This window comes from Ursus americanus, chromosome 32, assembly GCF_024610735.1.
Source record: "Ursus americanus isolate L20-20 chromosome 32, mUrsAme1.1.p, whole genome shotgun sequence".
Classification (NCBI taxonomy): Eukaryota; Metazoa; Chordata; class Mammalia; order Carnivora; family Ursidae; genus Ursus; species Ursus americanus.
The window spans coordinates 4716505-4736269 of NC_142158.1; the positions used below are offsets into that span (position 1 = coordinate 4716505).

At 51.4% G+C, this 19765-nt stretch overlaps 3 protein-coding genes across 5 annotated transcripts; 2 read left to right on the forward strand and 1 right to left on the reverse strand.

The window, feature by feature from the left end:
• The first annotated feature begins 2607 nt into the window (after positions 1 to 2607).
• IER3 (immediate early response 3) lies at positions 2608 to 3971 on the forward strand. Its single transcript, XM_045800536.2, has 2 exons — positions 2608 to 2935; positions 3031 to 3971. The coding sequence occupies exons 1-2, from the start codon at positions 2726 to 2728 to the stop codon at positions 3289 to 3291; spliced, it is 471 nt and encodes a 156-aa protein (XP_045656492.1). The 5' UTR covers positions 2608 to 2725; the 3' UTR covers positions 3292 to 3971.
• A 341-nt stretch (positions 3972 to 4312) lies between these two features.
• FLOT1 (flotillin 1) lies at positions 4313 to 17245 on the forward strand. 3 transcript variants are annotated; one of them, XM_045800538.2, is made up of 13 exons: positions 4315 to 4497; positions 4811 to 4867; positions 5159 to 5234; positions 5322 to 5412; positions 5648 to 5791; positions 5928 to 6047; positions 6136 to 6231; positions 6454 to 6606; positions 11595 to 11776; positions 11959 to 12004; positions 12119 to 12256; positions 12492 to 12656; positions 14022 to 17245. In XM_045800538.2, exons 2-13 carry the CDS (start codon positions 4825 to 4827, stop codon positions 14049 to 14051), a joined length of 1284 nt encoding a protein of 427 aa, XP_045656494.1. In that variant the 5' UTR covers positions 4315 to 4497; positions 4811 to 4824; the 3' UTR covers positions 14052 to 17245. The 3 variants fall into 3 exon arrangements, with proteins under 3 accessions (XP_045656496.1, XP_045656494.1, XP_045656495.1); XM_045800539.2 differs by lacking the exon at positions 4315 to 4497 and adding an exon at positions 4626 to 4647; XM_045800540.2 differs by lacking the exon at positions 5928 to 6047 and having other exon boundaries at positions 4313 to 4497.
• On the reverse strand, positions 15997 to 19688 carry TUBB (tubulin beta class I). Its single transcript, XM_045800537.2, has 4 exons — positions 19447 to 19688; positions 17924 to 18032; positions 17538 to 17648; positions 15997 to 17244 (listed from the first exon to the last, which is right to left on the reverse strand). The coding sequence occupies exons 1-4, from the start codon at positions 19501 to 19503 to the stop codon at positions 16187 to 16189; spliced, it is 1335 nt and encodes a 444-aa protein (XP_045656493.1). The 5' UTR covers positions 19504 to 19688; the 3' UTR covers positions 15997 to 16186.
• Between the last annotated feature and the right edge of the window lie 77 nt (positions 19689 to 19765).

Consider the following 19765-nt stretch of genomic DNA (forward strand, 5'->3'; position numbering starts at 1 on the left):
GTAGTGTGCAGGTTGCCTTGGAATAAGGGCGTAGATAGGTGTGTAGGCTCACTGCTTGGGCGTAAAAACAATGATGGCAGGAGTGAAAAGGCAGGTATGGGAAAGGGACGTGTCTCTGTAGAGGTGTGTTTTATGCTGGTCAGGAAGAAGAATGTAACACAGGAGCTTAGACAGCAGTAATGGGTATACAATACAGCGACATAGAGGCCCGGGAAGCAGTTGTATATACAGCAATAATGTATCTATCGGAGCCCAAATGTGGGGATGTCCCTATTTGCATTCCACACGGCCTTGGTTGAGAAATGCCCTTAGGTGTTCCTTATTTGATGTGTGTGTAAGAATTGTCCCAGCTGTTCTTAAGATGCTATAAATGTGTATGTGGGGTTTGAAGGAGTGCATCCGTGTCTCTAAGGATGGGGTGAGCCAGCCAGGGTGTGAATACCATATGTGCATTTCTAGTTCTGCATTTTCAGCTTTCATTTAACAAGACCGTTGAGCAACTACCACAGGTAAGGTGTTGTGCTGGGTCTCATGCAGGGCACAGAGACAGGTGTGACGCAGCCTGTAACGTGTACTCTGCGTGCACCAGGCATAATATGATCTGGAATAAAGACCAGATGCCTTTCAAATCCTGGAGTCAGCCTTGATGCCTTCATGCTCTTACTGTCAGCACCCCACTCTCCACGCTCCCAGGTTCTAATGATTCCCATCTCATGACTAAATCACCATGGTCTTATGCTAGGAATGTCTCTTACTGCCACCCTTCCTCTTGGTTTCCTCTTCCATGGCCCATCTCAGGCCCTTGTTACCTTCCACCTGAACCTTTCCAATAGCCTCCTACCCCTGCCTCAGTGTCTCCCCATCCAGGGCATCCTTGTCATCCTACTTAGCTCCCAGCTTGAACTACCCTCCTTGTATAGACTTCTGTGACCCACAGAACCCAGAATCTAGAGTCAATCTCCTGGAGGTCCAGCTAAGCTCTCCCTACTCTGCCCACCTCCTTTCCAGAACCATTACTTCCCACCACTCCTTTACAGGAAACTTACTGTAAGATTGTTTTTCTTGTGATTCTCCAAACACATCCTGTACTTTTCCAGCTCAAGGCCTTTGCTGATTCCATTCTCTTCCTCACAGTCATCTTCCACATCTGACTCTGTGGCATCCCACCCACTGTTCAAAGTCATCACAAATGCCACTCTTCCACGAATCCTACCCTTTTTGATTAGACAGACGGGAACACTAGCTCTTTTGGGTCTCCCCTTTGCACTTAGTGTTCAGTTTCCTCAAGACCCTCAAGAGAGTTTTCCTGGTCAGTGTCCCCTCCCCATGCTTAGCATGAGGTGCCGGCTGAATCTGGCCTGCCTCACTCAGCAGCCCATACACTGAAACCAACCTCCGTACTTCAACAGACCCATTACCAGGGTGCCTGGAACCAGTAAATGCTCAAAGGATGTTAAACTGTGTGTCCATGAGCAGCTGTCTCTAAGGCAGTTATGAAAATACACTAGTTCTCTTAAGTTACTGCCATTACTGCGTGTGTATGATGTCTCACAGTTTAAAATGTCCTTTACGTAGATTTCGTGATTTTTTTCTATACGACAAGGGACGAATCTGACGGCTGCTAACCTTTTGCCTTTGTTTTGAGGCGCCAGTCTTATGTGAGCATTTCTGCCCACACCGCGTAGGTAGCTTTATTGTGTTGCCCCTGCGAAGTCTCTACACCTTTGCTCTGTGTATGTGCATGGTACAGGGGAGCAGAATAGGCCACCCCAAAATGGGCCACTTTGGCATGTGAATTATTTTGAACTGAAGGCAGTCAACACCCAGCAGACTCTGGAAAAGCTTTTCGCCTCTCTCCCTTAACTGCCGAAAAGAATTGAGATAGGGGCCTGACCCACAAAGGCAGCGATCACCACAGATACCTTTTATCTGAAAGACTTACCTGCTTGGCAGGGCAAACATCTCTTCTTCTCTCCTGGTGCACTGCCCTCCTCCTTTTGAAGACCCAGGCCCCTGTTCCATTCCCTAGCTCAAGATGGCATGTAACCTCAACTGCCTTTGAATCTCACAGCTTCCTGTGATTAAATCTGTTTGTCCTGTTACTTACAGCAATTTAATTATTAGACCAGCCAAAGAAGCTGGGAGGAAAGAAAGGACGATTTTTCGGCCCCTACAATGTGGTGTGTGCTGAGGCAGGCAGCTTCGTGTCTGTGTGTGCTAGTGTGTCCATCTCTCTGTCTCTGGGCTATTTCTGTAATGATTTTCCTCTTGGGATGTGTGTGTGTTTTCTATGTGTATCTACAAGTGCATGAATGTGAGTGTGTAACTGTAATTCCTTCACTTTGCTGGGTCATTGTCCCAGCATGGCCAGATTTCTTCATGTCAGTCCTCCTGCCTCCCCAGAGACGGGCGGGCGCCCAACCACCTCCTAAGCTATCTGTTGGCCGCTGTCCAGCTACCACATGCCCCGACATGTGCCTGCAGCCGGGGATCTCACCCACCCCACTCACGACTCACACACTCACAAAACACACTTCGGCACCTAGGTTGCACAGGCCAAGTCGCCACCCCCTCTCTTTGCTTAACCGTCGGAATTTCCAGCTTGCTCGGGCCACCACTCCCAGCCGCGGGTGGAGTCGAGAAGGACCCGCCCCATTCTGGGGCACATAATTTGCTCAGCACCGCTGCAGGTCCGCATTCGGCCTTCCGCTCGGCTCCGCGCACGATGTGTCACTCTCGCAGCTCCCTCCCCACTATGACCGTCCTGCGGGCCCCGACCCCCGTCTCCTCCACCAGTCCCGGACCCCGTCGGGGCTCTGGTCCTGAGATCTTCACCTTCGACCCTCTCCCGGAGCCCGCGGTGGCCCCCGCCGCGCGCCCCAGCGCCTCCCGCGGGCATCGGAAGCGCAGCCGTAGGGTCCTCTACCCACGAGTGGTGAGTGTCGTGGAAGTGGGCAGCCGGAGGGGCAGGGGGAACGGCCGGACGCCGGGGTCCTCAGCTAACCTGTCGCCTTTGTTGTCTCTCTTCAGGTCCGGCGCCAGCTGCCAGTCGAGGATCCGAACCCTGCCAAAAGGCTCCTTTTTCTCCTGCTCGCCGTCATCTTCTGCCAGATCCTGATGGCTGAAGAGGGTGTGCCGGCACCGCTGGCCCCGGAGGACGCCCCCAGCGGCGCGTCCCCCGCACCCACCCCGGCGCCCCCAGTCCTCGAGCCTCTTAATCTGACCTCTGAACCCTCGGACTACGCTCTGGACCTCAGCACTTTTCTACAGCAACACCCGGCCGCCTTCTAACCCGGACTCCCCCCCGCCCCCAAAAGAATCCGAAAAACCAAAGAAACACCAGGTGTACCTGGTGCGCGAGAGCGTATCCCAAACTGGGACTTGCGAGGCGACTTAAACTCCCAACACTGCAGCGGAGAAGCCAGCCGAGTCTGGGATGAAACGAGCACCGACACTCCGGGGCTAGGCCGCGTGGGGAAGAGCGTCATTAATTTATTTCTCACTGATCCTAATTAATATTTATATGTATTTATGTATGTCCCCCTAGGTGATGGAGGGGTGTATGTAATATTTATTTTAACTTATGCAGGGGTGTGAGATGTGCCTCCCTGCTGAAAACGCAGAACTCTTGGTATTTGTCGAGCTTTGTGGGAACGGTGGAGGCTGGGCGCCTTGGTTCTCCTTCAGAACGAATGGAAAGGTCCTGATGTGGGAGAGCGCCCGGGCTACGAGTCAAGGATGGTGGCGGGTCGTAGGTTCAGGGGCGGGTGTTCCGTCCTGCAGGATTTCAGCTCCTTGGATCTACTGCGTGAGGCTTTGGCGGACACTGGGGATAAGGTCCTTGGTCTTCGACCTTCTCGAAGTTGCCCCCAAGGGGTGGCTAGGGTGGCGAAGATCGGTGGGCTGTCAGCGGGCGGCTGTGGGGTCGCCCGGTATGTTCTGTGAACACAAATAAAGTCGATATACTGTCAGTAGTCATCTGAATGTATGAATCTTTTCTAGCGGCGATTCCCCACCCCTCCCCGCCTTCGCCCCAAGGACCGGCGGGCGCTCCGCCCCAGGTGACCGGATGCGGTCTATCGTTGCCCAGTGTGCGGTTTTCCCAGTTCCCCCGGGGCAAATCAGAGATGAGGCAATCTCCCAGGCCCCGGGTTGCAGGCCCACGGAGGTCACGTCCCGCTTCCCGGGGCGGAGCTCCTGGCCGGGGAAGGGCGGCGGCGGGGGCGGCCGCTCCCCCAGCAGGCGGGGTAAGCCGCGCAGGCCCGGGGGAAGGCAAACGCGAGCGCGGCTTGCCGGGAAAGGGGCGGGCCGAGCGCGCGGGGCGGAGGGTGGCCCGCCGCGGGGGCGGGGTCGCGTCTGCCGCAGCCACAGGGCGCGGCCGGGTGGGGGGCGCGAGCGTCCGCGGGCTTGTTGGAAGGCCGTCCCCACCCCCGGACCGCTGCTCGGCTCCCGGATCCGCTGAGCGCCCTGGCCCGGCCGCCGCCTGCGTGCGGGAAGGTGGGTGGGGAAGGGAGATGTAATCGGACTGCGGAGGAGCGAGGAGGGTGGCGCCAGGTCTGGGGGCCTCTAGGCGCGGGAGAGCTTTATCAGCGGAGAGAGGCACAGTCCTCATCGAAGGCGGGACCGGGCAAGGGGCAGGGAGCGGCCGTAAGCCGGCGTGGGGGAGGGAGCCGCTGGGGATATGTGGGACAGACCCATGGGTGCGGAAGGGACTGGGCCCTGGTGGCTGGAGATGGGGCGAGACTGACGGGAAAGAGAATATTCGCTCCTGTGGATCCGCCCGCAAAGGCTTTCATTCCTTTTCCCCCAGCTTCAACCTGAGCCATGTTTTTCACCTGCGGCCCAAATGAGGCCATGGTGGTCTCCGGTAAGTAATGTTCTCTTCTCAACCAGTGCCCCCCAAACCCTTGCGGTCCGGCCTCTACCCCTTACCCTTCTCCTTACCAGCTCCCCAGGCCCAGGCCTTCTGTCCATCCCCCCCCCCCCCTCAGCCCTCAATGGCTCCAAGCCACCCACTTGTGAGTCCCAGTGCCCAGACTGCCTCCCCTCCAGCTCCCAGATTTCCTTGAGGGGATTATCCCCCCCACACTCGTTTTTCAGTCTTCCATATTCTAGCCCTACCCCTACCACTGCAGTTTACTGCCCCTGCACCTTGCAGGTTTCTGCCGAAGCCCCCCAGTCATGGTGGCTGGAGGACGTGTCTTTGTCCTGCCCTGCATCCAGCAAATCCAGAGGTAGGTGGAAAAAGAACCAGGGAAGGGAAACCCCAGTTTTCTCTCTTTTCTTTTTTTCTCACTGTCCACTCCTTCTTTTTCCCATAGGATCTCTCTCAACACACTGACCCTCAATGTCAAGAGTGAAAAGGTTTACACTCGCCATGGGGTCCCCATCTCAGTCACTGGCATTGCCCAGGTGAGGCTTTCAGAGCCTTTCCCCCAGAGTCCATTTCCTCATCACCTTCTTTGTCCCCAGACGTTAAGAATCTTCTGACAATGGCTTTCCCAACCTCTGGCTGCAGAGCAATGTCTCTGCCAAGTCCCCTTCTCCAGGGACTCCCAAGGCACTTGACTCTTCCATTCTCTTCCTGCTTACTACCTGGCTTCACGAGACCTTCACCACACTTTCCCTATCCCTACTCTGGTTACAGGTGAAAATCCAGGGGCAGAACAAGGAGATGTTGGCAGCTGCCTGCCAGATGTTCCTGGGGAAGACGGAGGCTGAGATTGCCCACATTGCACTGGAGACTCTGGAAGGCCACCAGAGGGCTATCATGGCTCACATGACTGTGGAGGTGGGCTTGAGGGCAGGGAAAGATCTGGAAGAGATGCCAGAGTGAGTGGCACCTAAGGACCCAGCTAGTCTGTGGGAGAGAGTAGCCAGAGGACTGAGAGCTTAAGTTCCTCCTTCCCACCATTCTGTTACCCTAGGAAATCTATAAGGACAGGCAGAAATTCTCAGAGCAGGTTTTCAAAGTGGCCTCCTCAGACCTGGTCAACATGGGCATCAGTGTGGTTAGCTACACCCTGAAGGACATTCATGACGATCAGGTAAACTTAGGCGGCCCGTCCTCTCCAGTTCCCCGTTCCCATCTCTTAAACCCTCTGGAGGATTCTGATTGCTGCTTCTCTCTCACAGGACTATTTGCACTCTTTAGGGAAGGCTAGAACAGCGCAAGTCCAAAAAGATGCTCGGATTGGGGAAGCAGAAGCTAAAAGAGATGCTGGGATCCGGGTGAGATAGATTCCACTTGGGGGATCACTTGGTCGCCATGGGCTTTTTGGGTGTGCAGCGGGAGAGGGGATGGAAGGGGCACAACTGAGTGAGGGCTCATAGAGCCAGGTTGGCAGAGGAAGTAGATGAGGCCGCACAGGGGAGTCTGGTGAGGAGCAGGCTTTCCCCACTGGGGCCTTCCTCTCCCTACTCTAACTTCCTCCCTGATCTCTGTGTGGACAGGAAGCCAAAGCTAAGCAGGAAAAGGTGTCTGCTCAGTACCTGAGTGAGATCGAGATGGCCAAGGCGCAGAGAGACTATGAGCTAAAGAAGGCCGCGTATGACATCGAGGTCAACACCCGCCGAGCACAGGCTGACCTGGCCTACCAACTTCAGGTCAGAGCTCTCACACTGGGCAGTTAGTTCCTCTCAAGTCCCCCATTGTAGGCCACCACACTTTCTCATATTCTAACTCTGATCCCTACGTTTCTGACCCAACTCCCCCATAAAAGAAGATTTGGAAGACCTAAGCATTTCAGTTGAAAAGCAAAGTAAAGGCCAAGAAGGGATATGGTCAGTAGGATGGGATCATATGTTTGGGCAGATTGTGCCCTGGGTAAGGGCATCTGGATGAGTGGGTGAAGCAGAGCTAAGATCCAGCCCATCCCCTACACTCACCGCGCTGTGCATTCCTGCATAGGTGAATGGTGCCGCCTTTTTCTGATATTTCCCTGGGCTCACAGCAGCCCTGGTGATCCAAGAAAGGCAGGAGGAAGGAAAACATGGACTTGGGCTCTGAATCCTGCAAAGTGAGATATGGGCAGCCCTTGTTATTGCAAGGGGGCATGGTCGTCCTCATTGTTTGCAGATTTCTGTATTTGAGAATTCGCCTACTCACTAAAATTTACTCGTGACCCCAGAAACAGTCCCTGTGGCACCTTTGTGATCATGTGCAGACATGCACAGAGCAGTGAAAAATTTGAGTTGCCTGAGGTACAGTTGAGGTTGAACAAGATGTTTTGCCTTCTTGTTTCAGCTCTCATAATGTAAACAGTGTCATTTTCACAGTATATTTACTGCTACATTTTTTGCATTCTTGTACTCTTTGTTGGTGATTTTGCTGTTTAAAACGGCCCCCAAGCATACTGCTAAAGTGCTGAGTGTTTCTAAGTGCAAGGAGGCTGTGATGTGCCTTAGAGAGAATTTACATGTGTTAGATAAGCGTCTTTCAGGCGTGAGTTGTAGCGCTGTCGGCAGTAACTCCCTTGTTACTGAATCAACGATGTCTGTTACGTAAGGTATCTTTAAACAGAAACACATATAAAGCAAGGATATATACTGATCTGTTGTGAACAGGGGCTCACAGGAACCTAACCGTGTATTTCCCCTAACACCAGAATAAGTGCTTGCTAATTCAGTGTTCATGGTTACTTTATAGCAAGGATCTACCATGAATAATAAGAATCAACTGTACTTCAAGACCTTTACCCAAAGGGTAGCAATATTATGAAATTTGTTTTTGCCAAGAGTTGGTATAGGCTTAAAGGATAATGCAGTACAAAACGTCTTTAGTTTATGATGTTAAATTCCTGGTGGTGTGACAGGTAATGGCGTGCAGCGTGGTGCTTCGCTCCTCGGTGTGGTCTGCTTACCAGCAGCACCAGCAGCACTGTGGAGCTCGTTCGATACAGAATCTCCAGGTCCTGTCCTACTGACTGAATCAGAATCTGCATTGTTTTTTTTAAAGTAGGCTCCGCGCCGACATGGGGCTTGAATGCATGACCCTGAGATCAAGAGTTGCTGGTCTCTCAACTGAGCCAGCCAGGTGCCCCTAGAATCTGCGTTTCAACAGAATGCCTAGGGGGTTCATGTACACATTGGAGTTTGAGAAGTATTAACATAGTGGAAACCATTAGCTTCCTGGTCCTTAACCTAAATATAGCTTTCCTTATCTGCAAATCAAACGGTTGGGCTGGTGTTGGCTCTGTTCCAACTTTTATCAGTTCCTTATTCTGTGCCAGGCTTTGTGCTAGGTGCTTGGGAAATAAGGATTCATTCAACAAATATCCATTAAGTGCTTACTATGTGCCAAGCATTGTTTTGGAAGTGAGGACGTAAGTATGAATGAGACAGAAAAGATTCCTGCCCTTGTGGAGCTTATAACACAGGAAAGAGCTAGTAAGCAAGTAAGTAATGTTCATAGGTTCTAATTATCTTGTTTAAGTGCCATGAAGGACATATACAGGGTGATGAAAAAAACAGTGGGGGTGATCCAAGGCTTCAGTGAGGAAGTGCTTTATGAGATGAACCTGAAGATGAGAAGGAGCCACAAAGAGTTGTGGGCCAAGAGCATTCTAGGCCAGTGCTGTTCAAATAGAACTTTCTGTGATGATGGAAATGCTGTAAGTCTGTGCTGCGATACTGAGTGCTTGAAATATGGCTTGTGGAACTGTAGCTAGTGAGATGTGACTGACAAACAGAATTTTAGATTTTATTTAATTTTAATTAACTTTAAATATAAATAGCCATATGTGGTTAGGCAGAGGACCACCACGTGCAAAGGCCCTGAGGTAGGAAAGAGCTTGGTGTGTCCCAAGAACAGAGAGGAGGGTTCTGATCCAGTGCGGTTGGTATGCTGTGAGTGAGATGGCGAGGCAGGCAGGGCCAGGTCACATAGGGTTCAGGTGGCCGTGTTGGAGACTTAGAAGAGAATTCAAAGCCCAGTGGAATGCCGTTGGAGAACTTTAAGCGGGGAGGTGCCATGGTCTAATTTACATTTTTATAAGGATCAGTCTGGCTGCCCTGTGGAGAATTGATTCCCAGAAGAAAGAGAGAAAGCAGGAAGATAAGTTGGAAGCTTTTTCAGAGTGGATGGCTTGAATAAATACAGTTTTTTTTTTAAAAAGATTTTATTTATTTATTTGACAGAGATAGAGACAGCCAGCGAGAGAGGGAACACAAGCAGGGGGAGCGGGAGAGGAAGAAGCAGGCTCATAGCTGAAGAGCCTGATGTGGGGCTCGATCCCAGAACGCCGGGATCACGCCCTGAGCCGAAGGCAGGCGCTTAACCGCTGCGCCACCCAGGCGCCCCTGAATAAATACAGTTAATTGCACTCCCTCTAAAACCTCACTAAAACCACAAACAGTGATTTTAAAAAAGAAGAAGGTGAAAACAGATGAGAGAATAGGATCAGAAGGAACAGAAAGCCGGAAAGCCATCGTAATCAACTAAGCCAGTGGATGTGACCATTGAATGCTAAATGCTGACAGCCTCCCCTGCCCGCCTTACCCCATTTGGCCCCCAGACCCTCCATCTTCCAAAGAAGTCATCAGAAGACTGTGCCTAAACATGACCAGTCCAAAGGGAAAGGCTTCCAGCATCCTGAATCAGAGGCTCCTCAGCAGATGACCTGCCCAGATCACCCTAGAGTGAAGCTCAGTCAGCAAGCCTCACCCACGTGCCCACAGTTTCCCTTCACTGTCTTAGACCTGGGAGCACTGGGAGCAGGCAGCCAAGGATTACCTGATATATGAGGGAATCCTGCGGTGTTGAAGTCTGAGACTAAAACCACAAACAGCAAAGCAATTTGGAGGATACAGACTATGCAGGGAGAAGAAAGCTTAAATTTTTTTTTTTAATATCCTCAGTGAGATAAGAGAAGAATTCACAGCTAGAAAATCAGGGCATAGAATAGAAAACAAAAAAAGAGCTCTTAGAAATCAGTAAGATGGCAGAAATGAGGGGGGGAAATCACAATGAAGAAATTCTAATGAATCTATGGATTTATTAATCTAATTCTAATAAATTCTAATTGTAATACATTTATTAATCCTAATCTACAGATTCATTAATCTAATAAATCAAGAGAACAAAGAAAATGGGAGGAAAATGACCAGTGGAAAAAATTCTTAAATGTTTATCTGTTCTGAAAGGTATGACTTTCTAGATTGAAACAGTCCACCAAATGTACATACAATGAATGAAAAACAAACTACCCTGTGAAATTTCAGAACATGGAGAACAAGGAAAGGATTAAAATATTCCAGAGAGAAAGAACAGATCACAAAGGGTCAGGCATCAAATTGACTTCAGATTTTTCAAGAAGCTGGAAGGCCATGGAGTAATGCCTTCAGAAGTTGGATAGAAAATGAATTCTAACATAGTAACCTGTGCTCAATTTAACTGTCATTCAAATAGGAAGATAGAATAAAAATCTCAGAAAAGCAAGATCTCAAAAAACTTATTGCCCATGTACTTCTTCCAGGGAAGCTCCTGGGGGTTATTTAATCAAAAGGTGGGCTTAAGGAGGGGCAGGAAGGGCTCCAATGCAGAGAGTTTCTGCACAGTGAGGGAGAGAGCAACTAGTCTAATCTGGAAGCAGTTTGAAATTTTAGGGTCAGAGACAGCAAAGGGTGCCATATCCAGAAGCACATTTCCTCTGGAGTGAACACATGGGTACAGTAAAGGCAGGGGCATCATCTCTGCTATTGGTAAGACCCGCAGGGATGGTGGTCCATGGCTGAGCCAGAGCTGTGGGGCAGTAAAGAAGCATGTTCCTCTCTGGTACCTCTCCTCACCAAAATCTCGGCAAGAGCCTTCAGATCTCTGTACTCTACAGGAATCAGAAAATGAAATATGCCTAAATAAGAAGAATTCTATATGTACACGTTCCTGTAAATGTTTAGAATGTCCCTGGAAGAAGACTACAGAAGAAGCTGGTCACAGTGGTTGCCTCTGGGGAAAGGAACCAGGTGGTTTGAGGATATAAGTGGACAGAAACCTTGCTTCTCACTGTCCATTTTTTTCTTTTGAATTTGTATCATATATAAAAGATAAAAATGGAAAAGATACATACACACCCCACCACCACCACCGGAGCCAGTAGGAAGCTGTTGCAGGGAGGGCTGGAGTGATGGTGGCCTACAGGAAGGTTACAGCAGCACAGCTGGAGACAAGCGGATGGCTGAGTGAGGCTGGAGGTGGAAGACAGCCACCATGCATCAGAGGCCTCCAGGAGCTCATACTCTGGAGAGGGACACTGTGGAGAAATGGACTAGTATGGGAGCTCAAGAGAGGGACATGGAGCCTGGCCTGAGGGAGAACAGGGACTGGGTCCAAGCCACATCCAGCTGTTGATGCTGAGGCTGCTTGGAAAATGTCCTGCCCTTGGTGCTGCCCCTGAGGAGGAGCAGGCCATCCCCCGAGCCCTGATTGGGATCCATATGGGAAATGGACTCCACTGGGCTGGCTGAGCCCACCAGGGACCGATTTCATGTGCCTACTCTATTTTTATATCTCGCCCTGGAGCCCTGACCCTGGCTTCTCTCTGTGGTCCCTGGGAACTTGCCCTTCAGCTCTGAGGTTGAGCATTTCTCCTACCCAGGTTGCCAAAACTAAGCAGCAGATCGAGGAGCAGCGGGTACAGGTGCAGGTGGTGGAGCGGGCCCAGCAGGTGGCAGTGCAGGAACAGGAGATCGCCCGCCGAGAGAAGGAGCTGGAGGCCCGAGTTCGGAAGCCCGCAGAAGCCGAGCGCTACAAGCTGGAGCGCCTGGCTGAGGCAGAGAAGTAAATGCCCCTCCCAGGCCCCATCCTAGTCCTTTACCACCTGGGTGCCCCCATGTGAAGAGCTGAGGCCCTCGCTGCCTGAACTCCTACGGAACTCACGTTACAGGGGCCTGTGTCTCCCCAGCGGGGCCTGCCTTTTGCCCTTCCTCAGCCCCTCCCTCCACTTCCCTTTCTGTGCCCAGGTCCCAGCTGATTATGCAGGCTGAGGCCGAAGCTGAGTCTGTGAGGGTGAGTTCAGAGGTGGCTCTTGGCTTGTGGAGTGAGTGGGGGTTGCTGTTGGAGCTGGGGTTTCTCGTCCTTAACTACAGCCATCAGTACCACAGTTTCCTATACCATTCTCAGATGCGTGGGGAGGCCGAGGCCTTTGCCATAGGGGCTCGAGCCCAGGCCGAGGCCGAGCAGATGGCCAAGAAGGCAGAAGCATTCCAGCTGTACCAGGAGGCAGCTCAGCTGGACATGCTGCTGGAGAAGCTGCCCCAGGTCTGGAGGTTGTGTGGGCACCAGGAGAGGAACAGAACCAGAGAATGTAGGGTGGGGGGAAATGAGGGGCCGGAGGACTGGAAATTTGGGGTGGGAATTATAAGCCAGTGACTGAAGTGAGGAAGGATGATCCTTACAAAGTGAAGAAGATAACAATCTTGAAGCCCAGGGTGAGGTGTTTTAGGAGGGGCGTAGTCAGACCACAGGTGCTGAGTGGGCCTCTCTCACCTACCAGGTGGCAGAGGAGATCAGTGGTCCCTTGACCTCAGCCAATAAGATCACATTGGTGTCCAGTGGAGGTGGGACCGTGGGGGCGGCCAAAGTGACCGGGGAAGTACTAGACATCCTGAGCCGCCTGCCAGAGAGTGTGGAGAGACTCACCGGCGTCAGCATCTCCCAGGTGAGGGTCTCTAGGGTGGGAGCTGCGGATTTTCTGTGAATTTCTGGGTTCCGGGGGCACGTGATGCGTAGGCCTAGTACTGGACCGGCACCGAGGAAGCTCGGGAGCATTGACATTTTTGCTTTCTGTACGCTAGACACAGTGCCGAGCTGCTGCTGCTGCTGCTTTTAAAGATCTTACTCATTTATTTCAGAGAGAGAAAGCATGAGTAGGGGGAGGGAGAGACGGTGAAACAGACTCCCCGCTGCGCAGGGAGCCTGATGCCAGGCTCCATCCCAGGTCCCCGGGATCATGACCTGAGCCGATGGCAGACACGTAACCAACTGAGCCACCCAGACGCCCCTCGGTGCTAAACTTCTACACAAATGGTTGGTTTTTTTAAATCAAACTGTCCTTTGGGTATATAGTATTTTATAAAGTAAAGAAACCGTTTTCAGTATGTTAAGGAACTGTGGCCCTGTCAAACAGCTGGTAAAGCTAGACTTCAAACCCAGGCTGACTGTCCTCTAGAGCCTCGTGGTTGCCCCACTAGTACAAGGAACTGGTTGCAGCCTGTTGACCATTAATTCCAAAGGCATCTCACTGCTTTTCTTGGTGCCTGTTGATTCACGGATAGGTGATGCTAGAGGTCAGAGAGCAGGCTCTGGGGCCACGGTGTTATGGTGTGAGTCCTGGCTCCAGTGCGTGCTAGCTGCGACCTTAGACAAGTTAGCTAGTTCTCTGTGCCTCTCTCCTCACCTTAAAATCAGGTGGTTAATAGCATCTACTCTATTGAATTGTTAAGGGGATTAGATGAGTAAGTATTTGCAGTGTTTAGGACAAGTGCCTGGCACATACTATATATGAGTGTGCTTAAAAAAAACTTACGTAGAGGCGCCTGGGTCGCTCAGTCGGTTAAGCGTCCAACTCTTGGTTAGGGCTCAGGTCATGATCTCAGGGTCCTGGGATGGGCCTGCGTTGGGCTCTGCGCTCAGTGCAGAGTCTGCTTGTCCCTCTCCCTCCCCCCTCTGTTCCTCCCCCGACTTGTGCACATTCTAAGTACCTTCTTAAAAAACATCACACATGTAAGTGAAAGCAGTAGACCGTAACAGTGACCTTCAAGCTGGGTTCCTTGGATCCCTCTTAAGGCTGGCATTGAAAGCACGGAAAGATTAGGAGCTAAGAAGGGTCTGTGCTGGCAAGGCCCTAGCCCCCTCCACTCCTCTTCAGTGATTTGTGCTGTACATGGGTCCTAATGACTGCTTGACAAGAGGGTATGATAGACTCCTGGAAATGCATGTGCTCCCTGCAGCCCTCATCCAAATGGGGAGCTGGGAGAAGAGGGTACATGGTTCCCGAGTGTCATCACTGTTGTCTTTTTACCAGGTTAACCACAAGCCTTTGCGAACAGCTTGAGCCATCCTTCACCAATGCCTAGCTTCATGGTTGCCAGAATGGTCCCACTACTGCATGCACAACGGCCTTCCCTGAGCATCTCCTTGCCAAATAGCCTGTGCCTTGCCTTGGAGGGGAAGGGTTGCTCTTCCCAACCCCACATTGCCAAGACTACCAGTCCCCAGGGGTTCCATGCCCGCCTTCTGATTATCCTGCTCATCCCCAGTTTAACTTCCTAATTAGACTGTGCGCACCTATTGTCTAGAATTTTCCTGACCAAAACTGAGGGATGGCCTGGAGGTTCTCAACTTTTGTCAAATCAATTGCTGTTAAAAAGTACTAATACTGATGAACAATTAACTTAATAAAGTAGAACTCATTCAAAATGAATACTGGAATGTAGCTTATTCCCTTCATTCAAGACATTTCAGAATGGGAGAAGTTACCTTGTACAATTTTTTTTTCTGCATAAGTTGGTTATAGGCAGAAAAGCATGCTGAAATGGAATTAGTGGTGAGAATTGAACTAGTCCCCAGAATTACTGAAAATAGGGCCACGGAAAATTAGACTTAAATTTCCAGGGTAGCTCTGAGACTTACTTTCTGTTCTTAGAAGCATGTTGTATTAGGTGCAAGTGTTACTTTAGAATGGGACCATTAAGTGATATTCCCCATTGGTTTATCTTTCCGTTATGTTTACTGAGAAAATCCCAAAGGGTAAGAGAAAACAGCAGGTACCATAACCCAAATGAACCCTAGATGTAGTTTAAATAGATTGCTAGTTAACTGGTTTTTGGTTCAGTACATCTGGGTAGGCCTGAAGATCTGCATTTCTACAAGTTTCAAGAGGATGTTGATGGTCTGGGAACCACTTATGCCCTACTTAACATTCATCTCAATTCCCGTTTCTGTCCATTGATCCTGTATCTGAGCCTAGGCCTACCCCAGTTATTGAGGCTGGTAGTGAAGGTGGTGGGGTGGTTTGGGTACCAGGGTTAAGACATGAGGGTCAGTTAAGTATAAGGATATTCTCGTCAGTTTATAGGGAGCAAAGTGTATGTGTAGCTGAACTTGAGCCTCATGTATCCACTGGTAGTCTTTCCCTAAATGAGCACACATCTCACAACTTTTTTTCAGTTGTCATTTATTTTTGGCTCTTGGGGCGATGTTATCTTTTCAATATGAAAAAAAGCAAGTTCAACACAAAATAGAAATTTGAAGTGTAGGACAGGATGAAGCCAAGGGCAGGGGAGAGAATAGCAAAAGGAAGAAATGAGATGTTGCCAAAGATGGAGGGTCTCCTTGTCCCCTCTCTGGAAGAATGGTTCAGAAGATTTAGGTGGCAATACACACCTTTCCATGTATACACAGCAGAGCTGGGTGTTTGCTAAGAAAAGGTGGGGATAGGGAGGGCCTTTCTGGAGGCTAGTCCCTCTTCCCTTTTGGCCCCTTTCTCCAACCAGGGGAAAAAGAAGGAATCCAACATATGAAGGAGGTTGTGTAGGAAAGGGAAGGATCCTGCTCAAGAGAGTGGGGCAGACCCTGCAAAAGAAACAGCTCAGGACAGAGCCTGGAAGAAGACTACAAATAGAGATAATACTGTCAACACCTCTCCTGAAGCTGAGAGAGGAGCAAGGAAATTCAGATTCAACAGCTCGGATATCCCTCTCCAAAACTGCTCTAGAATAGAAAACCCTACCCCTTCCTCATAGGTACCTCTACTGCTATGAGGTAGCTTGGTTTCCTTTCCCCTGGGCTAGCACACGGGCTTAGGATGGTGGCCATCTACTGGGTTTTCAGCACATGGTTCTAAATGGGATCTGATGAGACCCAGCTTCTTGGAGAATTATCTTAAAAAATACGGGAAATATCAGCTGGACAGATGTGAGAAGTGGACACCAAAAGGAATTACAGGGTTACCCAGCATGGCAGAAATCTAGGTTTCCCAGAGCGGAAGAGAGGAGACATTCAACAAACAACAAGTATTTATTGAGCGCCTATTATGTGCCAGGCACTGTTTTAGGACCCCCCCCCAAAAAAGGAGAAAAAACAAAACAAAATGAGACAGGCAGAAAATGCAATTCTGAGGGAGAGGACAGGGGCAGCTGAGGAAGGCGGCTGAGGGAACGGAGAAGCCTGAGGTGATGGTGCTCTGCCTTAGGCCTCCTCTTCGGCCTCCTCACCGAAATCCTCCTCTTCTTCTGCGGTGGCATCTTGGTACTGCTGGTACTCGGACACCAGGTCGTTCATGTTGCTCTCGGCCTCGGTGAACTCCATCTCGTCCATGCCCTCACCTGTGTACCAGTGGAGGAAGGCCTTGCGCCGGAACATGGCAGTGAACTGCTCTGAGATGCGCTTGAAGAGCTCCTGGATGGCTGTGCTATTTCCTATGAAGGTGACTGCCATCTTGAGGCCACGAGGTGGGATGTCGCAGACTGCCGTCTTGACATTGTTGGGGATCCATTCTACGAAGTAGCTGCTGTTCTTGTTCTGCACGTTGAGCATCTGCTCATCTACCTCCTTCATGGACATGCGCCCACGGAAGACAGCAGCCACAGTGAGGTAACGGCCATGGCGGGGGTCACAGGCAGCCATCATGTTCTTGGCATCAAAGACCTGCTGGGTGAGTTCAGGCACAGTGAGGGCCCGATACTGCTGGCTTCCACGGCTGGTCAGAGGTGCAAAGCCAGGCATGAAGAAGTGGAGACGTGGGAAGGGCACCATGTTGACAGCTAGCTTGCGAAGGTCAGCATTGAGCTGACCAGGGAAGCGGAGGCAGGTGGTGACACCGCTCATGGTGGCTGAGACGAGGTGGTTCAGGTCCCCGTAGGTTGGCGTGGTCAGCTTGAGAGTGCGGAAGCAGATGTCGTAAAGGGCCTCGTTGTCAATGCAGTAGGTCTCATCTGTGTTCTCTACCAACTGATGGACAGAGAGGGTGGCATTGTAGGGCTCGACCACAGTGTCAGACACTTTGGGTGAGGGGACCACACTGAAGGTGTTCATGATGCGGTCGGGATACTCTTCTCGGATCTTGCTGATGAGCAAGGTGCCCATTCCAGAGCCTGTGCCCCCACCCAGTGAGTGGGTCAGCTGGAAGCCCTGCAGGCAGTCACAGCTCTCGGCCTCCTTCCTCACCACATCCAGGACTGAGTCAACCAGCTCAGCCCCCTCTGTATAGTGGCCCTTGGCCCAGTTGTTGCCTGCCCCGGACTGACCTGGAATGGGGTCAGAGGCAAGCTTGATTAGTAAAGCATGAGAGATACAGGACCAAATTTCCACTTTTCAACTTTTGGAATAATGTACACAAATGTGCATTCTCTCTCACTCATCTGTGACACATCCCTACCCTATTATCATCTAGGGCAGTCACTACCAACACCCTGCATTAGAGATTTCAGAACACAGCCCTGGATAAGCACTCCAGTGTAACAATTGTCTCCTAGCCCTTGCTGTCTCCTTTACTCAAATACACTGAACAGTACTAGCTACTAATATGTGCATAACTCACCAAAAACAAAGTTGTCTGGTCTGAATATCTGCCCAAAAGGACCTGAGCGAACAGAGTCCATGGTCCCGGGTTCTAGATCCACCAAGATAGCACGAGGAACATATTTGCCACCTATATGGAAGAAAAGAGAGTAAAAATTGGCAAAGGGGATCAATTGGGGCTGGGAGACAGCCAGGGACCCTAACTTGTGATTCCAAGTGCGGCCACCAGGGGGCAGAAGAGCCAATCTTTTGCCCCAGGGTGGGCAATCAAATCAAGAACGCCTTTAAAAAAGAAAGTATAGATACATCCAAAGGTGGTTAATAGGTCCTCCAGGGCTGGAAAAGAGACCCCCAGAGAAGCAGAAGAGGAGATAGGCCCCCAGCTTCCGGGGCTCCCAACCTCACCTGTAGCTTCATTGTAGTACACGGAGATGCGATCCAGCTGCAGGTCGCTGTCGCCGTGGTAGGTTCCGGTGGGGTCGATGCCGTGTTCATCACTGATCACCTCCCAGAACTGCGGAGGGACAGCAGTGAGACTTCCTTAGCTCTGGTCCCAGCCAATTATGCCCACCCGACCTACGCATTTTAATCCCAGACACGCCCGTGGTGAGCCTGGTTCTAGCGCCTGGCATTCCCTCTGCCTGCCTGCCACGCCCTTCCACCGGACACCCGCAACCCCAAGGAAGCCGCAGCTTTCACTGCTTGGAATGCGAGACGAGGTGTAGCTGGGGAGGCCCGGGGATCCCAGGAAACTGCGGGGTGGGAGTGTGAAGGGAGGGGGATGGAGGCGGCCCGCCAGACGGGGGGAGCACACCTCCCCCCTGCGTACAATGGCCGGGGGTTGAGACCGCTGCAGCAATCGACCACCCCTCTCCACCCCGCCCTCCACGTGACTGCGGCGCCCGCGCCCGCGGTGCCACTGACAAAGGGAGGCGTCGCGCGTGGGCGGGGGCGTGGCGTGCATTCAGCCCGCGAGAGGCGGGGCTCGGCTTCGGCTAGGGCGCCCCCAGCGGGCCGGCAGCGCTGCATTGTCCCGGCGCGCCAGGGGCGCCCGGCCCCGCCCTTCTGCTACAACGTAGCAGCGGCACTTCCTCCCTGCCCTTCCCCCGCTACACTGTAACCGCGCGAAAAGAAAAAAAAAGAAAGAAAGAAAAAGAAAAAAGAAAAACCATCCCCCACCCCCACCTTGTCCTCAGAATTTTCTTCCTTTGCTAGCTTTTCACCCCTTGCTTTAAATAAGGATTCTTTCTCCCACCGTTCAGTCCTGAGGGACCCTTTAAAGAAAAGGACCCTCCTGCCCTCTTTCTCCATATCGGCTCACGCCCTAAAAGGGTCTCTTTACGGGAGATGGAAATAAAATTAATCCAGCGGCTTTTAGTCTTCCATCCCCCAAAGAACTACGGGACCGCCCCTTGGGAATCGCGGGCGCGCGAGATGCCTATCTTTTGGGAAGGGTACCGCGCAGCGCAGCCCAATCTGGCGCACCGCGTCCCCCACCCCACGGTGGGATCCGGGCTCCCTTCAGCCGTCGCCCAGCCTCGCCTCTTCCCCCTCCGGCGAAGCCCAGCCAAGAGGGATGCACATGGGGGAAACCTCGCCTCGCTTTGTCTCGGACCGTTTCCGCATCTCCCTCCCTCCGCGGTCCTCGGACCGTTACAACACTTTCAAGTAAAATCTTACAGAATCAGTCTTCCCACCGCCAAACCCGAAAGGTCCTTAATAGCGTCCCCAAAATGAGCCAACCAAGGCTAATTCCCCCATTTTTCAAAAACAAATTCTAGCTACAAACGTCTGTTATAGAAAACAAAATTTTGAGGGGCAAAGCTTGACTATGGATGGTATGCAAATATATATCACAACCATTCATCATTTATCTGGATTTTTTTTCTTCTCAAAAGAAATATAGTTAAGAGGTTTAAAATCCTTACCTTGGCACCGATCTGGTTGCCACACTGACCGGCCTGGATGTGCACGATTTCCCTCATTGTTAAAATTTATGTTAATTTTTTTGCTCGCCTCAAAGTGTGTACGGGGCAAGAAAATGATATGGAATTTTTTTCTATACTGCTAATCGCAGGCTGGAAGGATGGGACGTGTCCCGGAGGCTGGAGCAGCGAGGTCCGAACGCAGCGGCAGAAGGGTTCTGAGAGGGAGAAAAGAGAGGGGAGGGCGAACGAGGGAAGGCGGGAAGGGCGGGGCGCGCGTGCGCCTAGGCTGGGAGGCGGGAGAACGCGCCCCGCGCCTCGG